This window comes from Lissotriton vulgaris, chromosome 4_1 (genome assembly GCF_964263255.1).
Source record: "Lissotriton vulgaris chromosome 4_1, aLisVul1.2, whole genome shotgun sequence".
NCBI classification, from domain to species: domain Eukaryota; kingdom Metazoa; phylum Chordata; class Amphibia; order Caudata; family Salamandridae; genus Lissotriton; species Lissotriton vulgaris.
Window position 1 is genome coordinate 567,891,470 of NC_141691.1, and position 15,187 is coordinate 567,906,656.

The 15,187-nt window shown below is 45.9% G+C and overlaps 1 protein-coding gene across 3 annotated transcripts in view; it reads right to left on the bottom strand.

The window, feature by feature from the left end:
- Positions 1-15,187, bottom strand: part of TRANK1 (tetratricopeptide repeat and ankyrin repeat containing 1) — a 1,005,982-nt gene that overhangs the window by 617,149 nt on the left and 373,646 nt on the right. For all 3 annotated transcript variants that reach the window (XM_086964756.1, XM_086964757.1, XM_086964755.1), the window contains one exon: positions 12,870-13,013. In XM_086964756.1, coding sequence (XP_086820882.1) covers positions 12,870-13,013 — 144 coding nt within the window. The remainder of the gene's footprint in view (positions 1-12,869; positions 13,014-15,187) is intronic.

The window sequence follows — 15,187 nt, forward strand, 5'->3', positions numbered from 1 at the left end:
AAAGCTGGAGGACCAAGAAGGGCGGTCGAGGAGAAATAATATACGCATTATTGGTGTGCCGGAACGAACGGGTGGCCCATCCCTCGATCATTTTGTTGAAGAACTTATCACCACACACCTTCAACCACGAGGTCTCTCTAACTACTTTTCAGTTGAAAGAGCGCACCGAGCACCCTGGGGGCAGATCAAAACCGGGAGCACCTCCGTGCCCCATCCTGGTCCGCATATTTAACTTTAGGGACAGGGACATCATACTACAGGCTGCACGTTTTGCATCCCTGATATGAATCGATAATGCTATCATCAACATTTTCCCGGATTATTTGACGGCAGTATCAAAACGTCGTCGTCGATTTCTCGACGTGAAGAAAACCCTACCGGATCGTGGGATCATGATGTTTCCGGCAAGGTTACGGGTGGAAGCAGAAGAGAAGGCGTGGTTCTTTCAGTCACCAGACGATGTACAGGAATGGCTGGAGGGATGGCGCAAGGCCCCACAAGCCGGAAGATCAGGAGCTAACAATGCACACCGTGGAGAACAAGTGAGGCGAGAAGAACAAGAGTAAGAGACCCTGGTGATCTAATGGTTGATATTGCAGTACAGCGAAGATGCTGTGCCTTCAGGACGAACACCTAACAACACCCTAATGTCTCTTCACAACCTGGAATGTCTTGGCTTCTACTGGCCGAAACTTTGATCTAAACTGAGATACTAATCATACACCACGGAAAGACCACAATGACCACTTGCAGACTCTATTACAAGTCACTGTGGAACCCTATCCTCCTTACCACTCAAATCCATAATGAGCAACAGACTGACAGGAGGTGCAGCACTTATTAAAGACACTTTGAGGGGGTTCTACCGGACGGCGGAAGCTCACTCTCACCCCCAAGTTATGGTACCGGGGAAGGGTATTAAGCGCTCTGCACAGTTGGGGTGGCGGGCAATTTTGGTTCCGTCTAGCAGGGAGGGGGGTGGAGGGAGTGGGATTGTTCTTATGGTTATATTTTTTCTTGTTTTCTGTTTCTAGTCAGGCACTTACGTCAGGGACACACTTATGCTTTTGCCACAAAATGCATTGCAGATACGACACTGTGTTATTGCTTTTCTATTATGTCAGTAAGAACAACAAGTAGCCCACCCAACACTGAGCCGCAGACGCACCCTATGTCACAGGTGTCTCCCTTAACGTTGGTTACATGGAATGTGCACGGCCTGGGGGACAAAATAAAATGAGGCTTAGTATTGCAATGTTTAAAGCGGTTTTCTCCGGCGATGGCTCTGCTGCAGGAGACGCATCTAACTGGAACCACTTGCAAAGCGCTAGATCGATGGGGGTTTAACATGGTAACACACTCGGAGTTTACCTCTGGTGGAGGGGTAGGCATTCTAGTTAGAAAACAGTCGCCACCAATAATACATCAAACCAAAACAGACAACTACGGACACTTTGCGGCCACAGTCAGTCAATAGGAAGGGAGACATATCAACAAAGTGTCGGTTTATATTCCTCCGGCCCTCCGGTATCGCTCTCAGCACTTAGCGACTTCTTACTTGATCTTCCGGAGGGGAAACTATTGATTGGGGGGTGTCTTTAATGACACCATAGATGGGGCCCTAGATCGATTCCCTGCCAGGAAGCGTCCAGGTGGCGTCTCTCATATTGGGAGCTTTGTAGATGCACTGGGGCTCACTGACACATGGAGGTACTGGCACCCCAAAACACGACAATTCACTTTTCATTCTGAGGTCCAGAATAGTCTCTCCAGGATAGACTATTTCTTTGCATCGGCTGACTGTTTGAGAAATGTAGCAACCGTTGAAATTAGACCAAGAGGCATTTCTGATCACTCCCCAGTGCTCCTAACATATCCAAGCCACCATAGGATACGGTGGCGTCTCTACCCTATACACCCTGGTTGCTTGCATGTCCCTAAGATAAAGAAAGCAATCACCGCTACAACGCAACATTACTTTCAGGAAAACGACTCATCCGTTGACTCCCCGACCATTCTGTGGAAAGCCTACAAAACCGTGCTCAGAGGGCAGGCCACTGCCTCGATCACAGGTAACAAGCGCGACAAGAACCTACAGCTAAACAATATAGAATTATAGTTACACCAGGCGGAAGCCCAATGCACCCGCGGCCCCTCTCCTGCTTCGACCCAGCGCCTGCGCCTTAAACAGCGAAAGCACAGGGAATATCTCAGACGTGGTTCGTCACGCATGTCGGCCACGCAGCATAAGATTTACGAAACCGGCGACAAGGCCGAGAAACTCCTGGCATGGCTCGATAAATGGGAACTAGGGAAGAAATGTATAGCACGACTCCGTATGCTTGATAGTCGGGTGGTAACCGACCCACATACAATAGTGCACACAGTAGCGCAACATTTTCAGCAGATCTATACATCCCCATCCACCATGACCATGGAGAAGGCGCAATCGTATATTAAAGATATCGCTATGCCCAAGCTCACACCGGAGGTGGCCATTATGCTCGAGGCCGATATCACGGTCGAAGAACTGCCATCGGCGATCGGTTTACTACAATCCGGGAAGGCGGTGGGACTTAATGGTATACCTGTCGAACTATATAAAAAAAAAGGTGAAACAAATGCCCACACCTGCTACATATGTACGGTGATAGTCTGCGGGTTGGCGAACTCCCATTAGATCAGCAATTGGTCACAATTGTGACGATTCCAAAACCTGGAAAGCCCCCCGAAGAGTGTACCTCATATCGCCCCATATCTTTAATCAATGCGGAGTCAAAAATACTCGCAAAACTCCTTGCGATATGACTGACACCGCACCTGGAGACCATGATACACCCGAACCAGCCCGGATTCATGCCGGGAAGAAGTACGGCATTAAACTTGAGACGCTTGCATGGTGTGATGGCCTGTATACCATATATGCAAGAACCAGCGGTTATCCTTTCCTTGGACTCTCGAATGGTCTTTGATATGGTTGAATGGCCCTTCCTTTTTGCTGTGCTTGTCCACTTGGGTTTTGGTCCTAAATTTTGCGCATGGATACTTTTATTGTACAATAACCCGGTGGCTCATGTCACGGCCAATGGTCACATTTCCAATGACTTTCCACTAACACTTGGCACGTGCCAAGGCTGCCAGCTGTCACCGCTGCTATTTGCTCTTGTGCTGGAGCCACTGGCGGCATTAATTAGATGGGAACTTATGATTCAGGGAATCAGATGGACGGGAGAGTGGTAAGACCGCATCTCCCTATACACGGATGATGTGCTTTTATATATGGCCTTCTCTAGCCGCTCTATTAAGGTGCACCTCAACATATGTGAACTCTTCGGTCGGGCATCTGGGTACACCATAAATTGGTCCAAATCTATTTTATTTATACTTGTGGCCCGCCACCTCAGATCCCAAGAGATTGCACACTACATCTCATGCCTCCTTTGGACCGTTTCAAACGGGACGCGTTACACTGGAGCACTTTACCACGGACGCTACTAGGAAAGGTGGCGCTTTTCAAAATGATGGCGCTCCCACGTTTCCTGTACGCACTGGAGAATACTCCATTCCTGGTATGGGTTTCCAGTTTGCTATGGGGGAACAAACCGGTACGTATTGCACAAGGCAAATTGGTGAGAGGGTGGTATAACTGAGGAATAGCGCTTCCAAACATACAGTTATACTACTGGGCAGCTCAATTAAAAATTGTCAACCAGTGGATACACGCCCCACAAACGGACCCTGCTTTTAAGGCAGACAGACATGGGCTGGGGGCAGAAGGCATGATGTCAGGACTTTATAATGAGAAGAGACCCCCCTCATTGCTTGGACCCATAAAACACACAATTTTATGGCATACGGCACACGTTAAGTTGGGCTGGCGGGGAGTAATAACCCAACTTACTCCATTGTGGGATACCAAACGGTTGGGACGACTCAAAAACAGTAAGGGATTCACCCAATGGGATGCAATCTGCATCTCCACGGTGGGCGACATGTGGTGCAAGGGCGAGATAATCACGTTTGAACGTCTTATGGAACAATACGAGCTGGCGCCCTCGGAAATATTCCGCTATCTGCAGGTAAAACATGCTCTGCGTGCAGCCTTGCCAGTGGGTACCGAAGTTCCGGAAGCCACCCCCTTAGAAGATAGATTACTTACTGACTATATGCAAAAGCAAGTCACTTCTTTCACCTACCGAAAGTTGGTAAACAACTTACTGGACCTTACCAAGGCACTCAAAGAAAAATGGTCCCACAATGTGAGGGAACTCGATGACACCGATTGGCAGGAAGCAATGGCATCCCCACGGGAGGTGGGCATAACCTCAAGGCTCAGGTTGGTGCAGCTCAAAATATTACACCGTACTTATTATACCAGACTAACCCGCAACAGGATAGGGAAAGCTTCACACCCTTATTGCCTGAGGCGCTGTGGTGATGAGGGAACATTTTACCACACAATATGGCAATGTCAGAGAATTGCTGAATATTGGGTTACGGTAATGAGGATAATATTGCAGGTTGAGGAGGTGTCGCTGGTGCCAGAACCCAGTGTTGTTTGTTAAATGTTTGGGAACTGAATGACCTTACACAGCCAGCACAGGCTTGGGCTACATTAGGAATATTGGTTGCGAAGCGCAATATCGCACAAAAGTGGAGCTCGGAGGAGATGCCGACACTCAAGGCTTGGTGTGGTGACATGGACGTGGCCATGGTGCCCGGAAAAACGATATACATTAATCGAGGTTGTCTGCAAAAGTGGAGTAAAGTGTGGGGGGCTTGGAACAAATTCCGGGGATACATCTGTGAGCCTCCCAGGGTGCAGTCGGATGAGGCCTCAGACGAAGAGAATGGGGGGGGGGACTATAAGACCCATATGTGTAATGTCGTCAAAGAGCATGGTCTAAAAATTGATAGTAGTCAACTGATAATTGAATGTTGTAGAAATGTATATCGCTGGATTGCAATTATACTGTGTTATAAGAATGGTATGTGCCTTTTTGAATGGACTAATAAAAAGTTTAAAAAAAAGAAATGATGAATAGCACTCATTGATATGAGCCAACATTCGTCCGTCAACAGAGGTTTAGTGGTCAAGGGAATGACCACTTTATTATTGTTTAGTGGCCGAGGTGCCTCTGCCCTGGCCACACCCTTTTCCTCTGTAGCCACCACTTTAGTGTTGCTGCTTAGGCTACTGACCTATGTGAAAAGGCTTCTGCTGTGGTTTCTGTTAGCATTAGGGGCAGATGATGCTGCTTTAAAGCCAGCATGGGCTTGTGGCCTGTAAAATGCTGCCTTGCTCTGCTAATACTGGAGGTTACCCATCACCTTAGCAGTGTCGGTGTCCTTTTTTTCTTATAAGACTGAGGACTGAGGATTTGCTTTCCATTAAATGGCATGTCGGAAAGAGCTGCTGCACTTTAATTCGGAAATCCTAAGCAAAGCCTAGCGCTGAAGCTGGATGCAGGTGTTAACCTGCTTTGAAAATGGATCCACCACATCCAGGGCACTATGAATGTTAGCAGTGGAGATAAAAATTCCTCTTCTGGAATATTTTATATGTTCTCTTATGCTAGGTATGTGAAAGGTACTTGAGTTAACCTCTCCATCTCATCCCACTGATCTCTGTTGTATCTTGTTTATCTTGTGCATAGCTATCAGTCATAGCTTTCAAACAATGCAACAGAGACAACAAAACACTCCTAAGGAAACACACTTTCCTACTGCATCAATTTTCTTTCTCTCCTTGTATGGTGGTATCTCTCTCATTACTGACAAAAGAGTGAACTCACTCCCCACTCACCTTCATCTCACTCAGAACCATCTAGCATTCAGAAAGCAACTTAAAACTTGGATATTCGACAAATAACTCCCCACCCTTCTTCAAGCGCCTTGAGACCCTCCGGGTATGTAGCGCGCTATATAAATCTTTTGACTTGACTTGACTTGACTTTACGCAGTGTGCACCCCCAAGGAGAACCGCTGGTCAAGGGCCACAAATTAAAGGAGCATACGGTGGAGCTGGCTCACACATTTTCTCCTCTGACTTTGGTGGGGGTCACTTAAGGTTTCCGTGGAGCACTTAAACATAGTCACTTAAAAAGTATTTCCATGAGGAACTCATCTTCCTTCTTCACATTCTTGGGGACCTTATGATGTGCTGCTGCTCTACCTGCGACAGAGTAGTAAGTGGTCAGGTCATCTCATGGTAAGGATAAGGGTCCAAGGACAGAACATCTTGAGAATCTGTCCTGTAGATGTGCCAATCGAGCTTCAGTTCAAACAGGGTTGCTTGGGTTTTCATACAATGGCAATTGGTCAGACAACTGTTCTTTATCAATCTCACAATACAAGTCACAATGCAAATCATCTAATGTGATCTGTGTTAAGATGGCAGCATGGCTGCGGCATCCTTCCTCTTTCTAAGAATGGGGTTAGCCCTCAATTTCTCTGAAAAGGCTTCCTTAAGTGTAAGAGTCCATTACTTGTGCAGAACGTGAATTGAGGAATGGAGGCCATCCAAGAATATGACCACTGTCCGGGTTGATGTCCGTGGTACTCTTGAGAGTATCAGGTTCTTCACTCTCCATTAATAGGAGCAGGAGTTGAGAGCATCAAAGGTTTGTTTGACTTGGAAGTTGACCTCCGGGCTGAAGGAAACAACACCCCCTCCAATTTGATGCTCTGGCCTCCCACTCAAGAGACTTCTGGCATCAAAACGTCCTTTCAACAAAGAGTAGTCTCAACACTAGCGACTGATGCCTACTGACAAGGCGTTTCTAAGTGTCGGTCCTCATACAACGCATGGCGCTCTCTGTGCTATTCATTGTTATTAAGCTGAGGATCAATTCGAGGTCGAACCCTAGAGGGATTATCCTCAATACGAACACGTGTTATGTCCAATCAATTCCTTGGGTAGTTTGCTGGAGTCTCAATTTTTAGGTTTCGCCTGGCGTCCACTGCGCAGCAGTGTTCGTGCAGGCGAAATCTTTTGTTTAGCAGTACGGGGCTTTGTCCCACCTGTCTCTTCCATTGGCTAGCTCCATAAATGGAGGCTAACCATTGGAAGAGAGATCTGTCCGTTATTCTCTGAGCAGATTTGTGGGTGTTCCGTGGATTTTTCCTCATTCCGCCCCTTTTAAAACGTCATGCGGCGGTGAGCGGATGCTTTTTTTTCTCGGCATGTTTTGGCCATTTTGGACGTGTGCTTTACTGGGGTGGGTTGCACGATTTCAGTTTCCTTGATTTGCTAGCAGGTAAGCGGCATTTTGTGCGTCCGTGGCTTGTCTTTGTTTTCTGGTTGTTTACTTTGTAGGTCTTGTCCGTGTCCTGTCATCTCTGTGTACTGTTCTTCGTGTCTGTTGTCTTTGTTTTTGTCATCTGGGTGTCCTGTGGTCTTGGTTTGTCGTGTGTGGCCCCCCTTCCCTCTGCCCACAGCTCTCCTCCCCGCAGTTCTTCTCCGTCTCGCTCTCACCAACGAGAACGTCAAACAATTGACCCAGGGAGCCCACAGCCTGAAAACCTCGTCTCCCCTACTCCCCAACCCCGCTTTCTTCATAGAACAGTCCACTTCTCCTTAACCCAATGCCCGCTGAGTATGTTCCCCTTTGTAGCGCCGAAAGCCTTCTATTACAACCCCAGTCAGTCCACTTATGGCGTTCGCTTTTCCGATCCTCAAATGGCCACTAAGTCCTGCTCCCTTCACGGACTTCACTGAGTCAGTCACCTTGTGCCCAACTCCTCACACAATGCCACATATGCCTCTCTTATACATTACCAGCCTCTGTCCATTGCAGAGTCTTTATTCTCCTATCAAGAAGCCCGTCCCCGCTCTCGCAGCACGGTAAGCATCTAAAGAACTAGCCCAGAAAACAGCTTACTCACGGTCACAGTTACTCCCCATGATTGAAGCTGCTCCTCGAGGCTGGCTGTTTCTGCGGCCTCAATAACAAGAAAAAACGTTTTTTAATGAACTGCATTTGTAACACGTTGCCAGGACTTCTACCCCGCTTCTATTTTTGGGCAGTTTTAAATAACGCGAAAGTAGGTATTGGAGTGCTTTACATGAGCACCAACTACATTACACAAGTAGGTAATGTTATTCTTTCTGTGCTGTGGCATTTCTGAAGTAGTGTCCAAACCTGGGCCTGTGGTGTTCCTGGATCCAAAGCACAGTGGTATGCAGTAGTGTACAAGGTTGTTATTACTCCACTATAGTTGTACACCGTCTTCTTCCCAGTTCAGTGGTATTTGTCCCTCGCAGTTACAATTGCAGCCTCTCTTGTGTAGTCAGGACATAATGTTTCTACTTCTGTGGTTTCATTTAGCTATTTAAGGTATTCTGGGAGTAGTTTTCGTTTGAGTGGCAGGCCGGATACCAATGGTTTGTTCAGAATAGCCAAGCACTGGAAACATGGCTGTGCTTGTTTTCCTGCCCCCTGGCTGTGCTTGCTTCCCTGCCCCCTGGCTGTGCTTGCTTCCCTGTCCCCTGGCTGTGCTTGCTTCCCTGCCCCCTGGCTGTGCTTGCTTCCCCGCCCCCTGCCTGTGCTTGCTTCCATGCCCCCTGGTTCCCCTTCCCCTGGCTGTGCTTGCTTCCCTGCCACCTGGTTGTGCTTGCTTCCCTGCCCCCTCGCTGTGCTTGCTTCCCTGCCCCCTCGCTGTGCTTGCTTCCCTGCCCCCTCGCTGTGCTTGCTTCCCTGCCCCCTCGCTGTGCTTGCTCTCCTGAGTGCGTGTGTGGCTCTGGGTGGGTGTGTGTGGCTCTGGGTGGGTGTGTGTGGCTCTGGGTGTGTGTGTGTGTGTGGCTCTGGGTGTGTGTGGGGCTCTGGGTGGGTGTGTGGGGCTCTGGGTGGGTGGGTGTGTGTGGCTCTGGGTGGGTGGGTGTGTGTGGCTCTGGGTGGGTGGGTTTGTGTGGCTCTGGGTGGGAGTGTGTGTGTGTGGCTCTGGGTGGGTGTGTGTGTGGCTCTGGGTGGGTGTGTGTGTGGCTCTGGCTGTGTGTGGCTCTGGGGGTGTGTGTGTGTGGCTCTGGGGGTGTGTGTGTGTGTGGCTCTGGGTGTGTGTGTGTGTGTGGCTCTGGGTGTGTGTGTGTGGCTGTGTGTGTGTGGCTCTGGGTGTGTTTGTGGCTCTGGGTGTGTTTGTGGCTCTGGGTGTGTGTGTGGCTCTGGGTGTGTGTGTGGCTCTGGGTGTGTGTGTGTGGCTCTGGGTGTGTGTGCGTGTGCGTGTGTGCGTGTGCGTGTGCGTGTGTGGCTCTGGGGGTGTGTGTGTGTGTGTGTGTGTGTGTGTGTGCGTGTGCGTGTGTGTGTGTGTGTGTGTGTGGGTGTGTGTGTGTGTGGGTGTGTGTGTGTGTGTGTGTGTGGCTCCGGGTGTGTGTGTGTGTGTGTGGCTCCGGGTGTCTGTGTGTGTGTGGCTGGCTCTGGATGTCTGTGTGGCTGGCTCTGGGTGTGTGGCTCTGGGTGTGTGTGTGTGTGGCTCTGGGTGTGTGTGTGTGTGGTAGTAATTGCTGTCTGCTGAGCTCGTCCGTAGGGTTCAATAGGTCTCACATTTGCGAGAGATTAAGCTAATGGCAATGTAAATGACAATGCCATTTATTTATCTGTTTTCAAAACCAACACATAATTACAAATTTTGTCATTTACAATGCCAATAGCTCTAACTTTTCCAAAAGCGAAACCATTGCATTGTAAATGCTTGTTTATACTTGAAACCCTAGACATAGTCTTTATACAGAGTGCAGGCTTCATGAAGGGCTCAAAAGACTTTGTTTAAAGTCATATATGTCAGACTGCTTCACTGTGACTTCCAGGCTACTGGATGGCTTGGCCCGTGTCACAGTGTGACCCAGTGCAGCATCTCTGAGTAATGCCCCGTCCTCCAATCCCAACAGTGCCAAATAGATTCTCATTCATAAAGGCATTACAAGCCAAACACATGCTTTTGTCATGGTTCTTCAGCACTGATGTTGGTATAATCTTAGAAATTGATTATTGTACCAGGGTAGCATTTAAAAGGTATATATGCTATACAAGCCCCAGAGGTTTTTCCGATAAATCAGTACTAAGGGGTCGACTGTTGTATGGTAATCACAATTTTTTCACCAATGATGCCCCAATTATCCACCTTCGGAAGATAGGAATTTGGTACACAGGAGAATGGAATGACTAAAAACCAATCCGAGCCAGATGATGGAAAAAATGTAAGGTGGATTCTGTGTGCTGGTAGATTGTGTTTGAGGAGTAGGTATCACAATTCACCTTGAAACTAAAAGAGCTTCTCCAAAAAAAAAAAAAACAAGTGTTACTGTTTCAAGCCAAATACTAGATAACAGAAATGTGCAGACATGCGATATACAGCTACACATGCTGCAAAAGCTGTTACAAAATTCAGTTGGTTTTTTTGCTTTTAACATTTCACAAATTTAGAACACACTCTATCTACTGACAATTCTTCAAAAGGTCATGATTGCCAGTCTTTCTTCTCGTCCTAGATTGATTAATGTAATGTTATTGTTAAAAGTGTTTTTATTAATTAGAATAATTATGACATTCAGATAAACTTAAATTAGCATGACTAGGTTCCAGCCTGCTTGCATGGACATCTGTAAATATTTGCAGAACAAAATGTGCTCCTATTTTATGTGAGTGAGCTGTTCCGCGTGTATGTGTTTGACTGAGTGTTTTTACTTATGAGAGAATCAGCTAATCGAAGTCTAATACATAGTGCTTGCATTATAACATAGTTTTCTTGAGATGAACACAAATGAAAACAATGTCCAGCATGTTCCTGGCTTTCTAACTTACAAAGTCATTTGCTCATGCCTTTTTTAGGGACCACTCGTTATTTGAACTGTCTATTGTATTTTTTGCATTACATAAACGGTATGTCAATTTCTTAATTTGCTACGCACACTTCATTCATTATTATGCAGAAGTAGGTATTCCTAGTTGCATCTCATTGAATATATCTTATGCATTAGAACTTAAACATTGCTCGTTCAACCCTCCTATTTCACATCTCACCGATGAATGTGCTTTGCACTTCTGTCTAAAACCCTCTAAAATATTGTTTTTGGAATATGTTCCAGACTTTCTTTGACTTCCTTGACTTGCCTTTTTAACTATGGCTTGCCTTTTTAACTATACAGACTCTACGATAGTCTGTCATTATACTTAGTTTTTCTGGCTTTCCTCTTGCTAAACTATACTTAGTTCTGGCTGTTGGCTTACTTTGGAAGTAGATATTATGCTAATCATCTCACATTATGTATTTTGATTTACTACTAAAGCATTGAATGCTATTTATTAACCACGTTTTGGCCTTCTGCAATACATTTTTTTTAGATAAACATACACGGTTCAACTCGGTCTTGTGTATGTATATTTGACTGCCTTGGACTCAGTCTTATGAAGCCTTGAATAGTCCTGAATCTACGCATAGACCCTTTCAATTATTTTAGTTCGAGCATCAACACTATACTGTGGCTTTACCAATGCCTCATTGTGCAAGATGTAGTTATCCAAAATGATGCAGCTAAAGCTATTGAGAGTGAAAAACACGACCATATTTTCACAGAATTTGCCTCACTATAGTAATTCAAGGAAAGCATGACTTTGAAGGCACTTTTCTTCATGCAAAAATCTTAATGTAGCCAGAAAATGTCTCCTCCATTTACACAGTTCATTCTTCAAGCTGCTGACACACACAAACTGAGGTCCTCATATCAACAGCAGGTGACAATATCTAGATTTAAACAGAAACACAGAGAGAATAGCCTTTTCTGTAACAGCAATCACACTGTGGAGCGTTGTTCCCCTATCATTATGGGACAAACATAATCTGGAATTAAGAAAGGGCTAACAGACCTGACTTTATGTGAACTAATGGCAACATTGACCCACACATTCTGTACTGCTTTTGGCACCAACCCAACAATCTTCCAGGAAAAAGGTTGTGCCTTTGAAAAACCCCAACAAATGCAAACCGGTCTATTGATATCTATGAAGTGCCCTATTAAGGAGATATAAGAAGTAGATAATTTTTCTAGACTCGATCAACTACTCATCCAACATGACACGATCAAGAATGACTGACTGCTGTTAACCCTCCGACACTACAGAAGTGGTGTAGGGAGATTGACTATTGTGCCTGGGCAAATAAAGAGATTTATAAATGGCGGCTTGCAAACACAAGCATGTGAGGGCATGGGGTCCTTGGACCTCCAGAGACCTGAACTAACCATAAAGCCATTGTTTTTCTTGTTTCGGTTTATCTTTGCTCTACGTGTTTCGGACAAACATTGGATAGAAATAGTTCCTGCTGTGTTCGAAACTGCAGTTTTGACGTATTGCTGTTTTTTTTTTACTTATTAAAACAATTAAAATATGTATATAAAAAAAGAATGACTGACTGTACATGTTATAAGCTGAGCTAACTTTCATATGCAATTCACAACCTGGAAGATGTTCCGATGATAATGTAGGTCACAAAGAAAGGATTGTCGATTCATTCAGTTCAGGAAAATTGTTAACAAGGGCAAGAGCGAATAGGTGGTTAAAAAGTCAATTACTGGAATGCAAAAATCTTCAAACTGTTAACAGAAAACAATGTTCTTATATATGAGACTCTTAGGTGCTACATTCAGACAGTAGCAAATAAACATTGTATGATAAACTCAAAATAGATGTCTTCTGATCACCCAATGACTTTGTCCATTATGATTTCCACATTTATGGTAGCTTCTCTCCTGACTCTTCCTCGTGAGTATTCCCAGTGTGTCCATTTCACTTGGTTTTACAGATTCACTCGAGAGGCACATAACTGTATCTTATCAGTCAAAATGTTTTATAACTGCATTATGTGGTCGTCATACATACGTTTTATGTTATAGCCACTGGACGGTGTTGTAGGAAAGGCAGCAACAACATGTAGAATTGTACTGCCATCTTTATCTTGATGGTTGATCTTCTCTTTCATTTTCGGTTTATTGATTAGTAACCATTTCAAAAGGCTATTTTCTTCTATAGAGGAAAAACAAAAACAATGTCAAACTTGTATTTAAGTTGTTCTTAGCGACTCTGAATAATGAATGACAATCAGCAAAGCTAGAATGGATCTGAATATTATGCGAACTGCAAGCTAGCCATGTACTGATGAAACAAAGATGTTTATTATCTATAGAAAATCATCGGTTATTCTCTTGTAAACGAACACCAAGAAACAACCAAGTTTTCCTTGTAGCCTACATTTTATGCACCAGAATGCACCAAATCGACCAAGTCCCATCCACTTGACCCAAGTATTCATGTGCTCACTGGCGACTTGTCTAGCCCCTGCTGCACCATTACTTTTATAATGATCCTGGCAGTCTAGCCACCTCACAGAAATCTTTCTCTTAGGCTTCTATAAAGGAGCAACTGAGATCCAGATTAGTTAATTTCTTTATGTCAGTTTCTTGCGCCATTGCATAATCCTGGCAGCCTAGCTTCTGCTCCTTCAGACCCTGTGCCAGGAATTATCCAAGAGTTCATGGTAATATCTATTGTACCCACTTACCTCCCTCCTCATCTCTCCCTATACCCTATTCCTCTTCCCTGCCACTTCTTTCACTTAGGACTCCATCTCTCTTACCCTATCTTTCATTTCTTCATCTCAAACTGTCCCACTCTCCCATCTATCGTCCAATTCCTTTGCTTCAACCCCAGACCAATCACTTTAACCTCTCACCACCAATCTAATAATCCCCAATCCATGCATTTTCCTGAACTGCTTCTCATGTGTGCCCTATGCTGCTATGTCAGTCCCCTATAACACAGACCTTTCAATATAAATTCTCTTTTGGCAGAACTGCCACATGCTATACACCATGCATGCTTTTTTCTCAAACTTTCTTCAACTAACTTGCGAACTGATTCAAAAAATGTAAAGAGCACATTCACTTTGCCAATCTATCAATTAACTTCTACATAACTTCACCATGCCCTCTCTCTCCTAAACCTTCTCCTATTTATCCCAACCCTGTCAAATCGCTATAATGCCTCCTTGTCCAACACAGTGAACCAAACGTCTCATCTTGCGCCCAGCCTCTGCAGCCATTCTGGCCTGAGAAACCATCCGAACAAGATCAGTTGTCCAAACAGGAAACAAAGTCATACATCAACTACATTACCATATAAGACATGAATTACCCAACCTCCTTCAAACATGCTGCCTCTCCCGGCAAAAAACACTACAACTTTACACCCTTTGCTACCACAAAGGCCAGAGCAATTGCAATAGCTTTTGAGTTACAACCACAAACCTTTTCAGTGTTAGGAAACACTGCCGTGAGGAGAGGAAAGCGGAATTCACACGAACTTGTGCCCCAGACCGCCCGCCTCCCGCTGCCAGACCTTAGCTTCACCACCGGGTCTGACCGCCGTGCGGAGCGCGGCGCAGGTAGCAGCACACGGACCACAACTCCCAGCATTCCTGGAGACGCATCCCGCGTCAATCACGCGCCAGGCGGCGCATAAAGCTGCTGTCACCCCCGTCTCGCGGGACGCCGGGCGAAGCCCGGGCCAAGGGCGGGCCCGTTCTATCCCGTTCCAGACCGGGCCAGGCTGGGCTGGGCCTACTCTCTTGGCTCTTTGACGCATTTCGATCTTCATCCACGAAAGGTACTGTACCTCGCTGTATTGTGATCCTGGACTGGGTTACATGAGCCAGTATCCTGCCTGCATCCTGCAATAATGTCTGTAACAAGGGGATCTAGAAGCAAGACTGCCCTTAGAACTGCGCAGTTTACAGGTCCCATTGACAAATTCATATCTACCACTACTGAGGCTATCAATTTAAATATTTCTCTCCTAGAGCGCAGGGTATCCCAGGACCTTGCGATCGCTAGGAGATCTTCTCTAGGTCCCATAGCTGCGGCTCAAACCCCGCTCCCAACTGTCGCACCTATTTCTATTTTAACTAAGCCTGGAAATGCAACAGCACAAGTCCATTCTATTCCTAATGCTGTTGACTTGTCGGCCATGAATCTGTCATTGGAACTGGATACTACTGAGAATCTTGAGATTACTCCGGACCTAGAACAGATCGTGGCTGCAGAAGATTTGGCGCAAGACATTCGGATTGTGGGGGTGAGAGAAGGTGCAGTACCCAAGCGGCCTGCACCGTCAAACAAAGGGAATAAGGTCACACAACACCC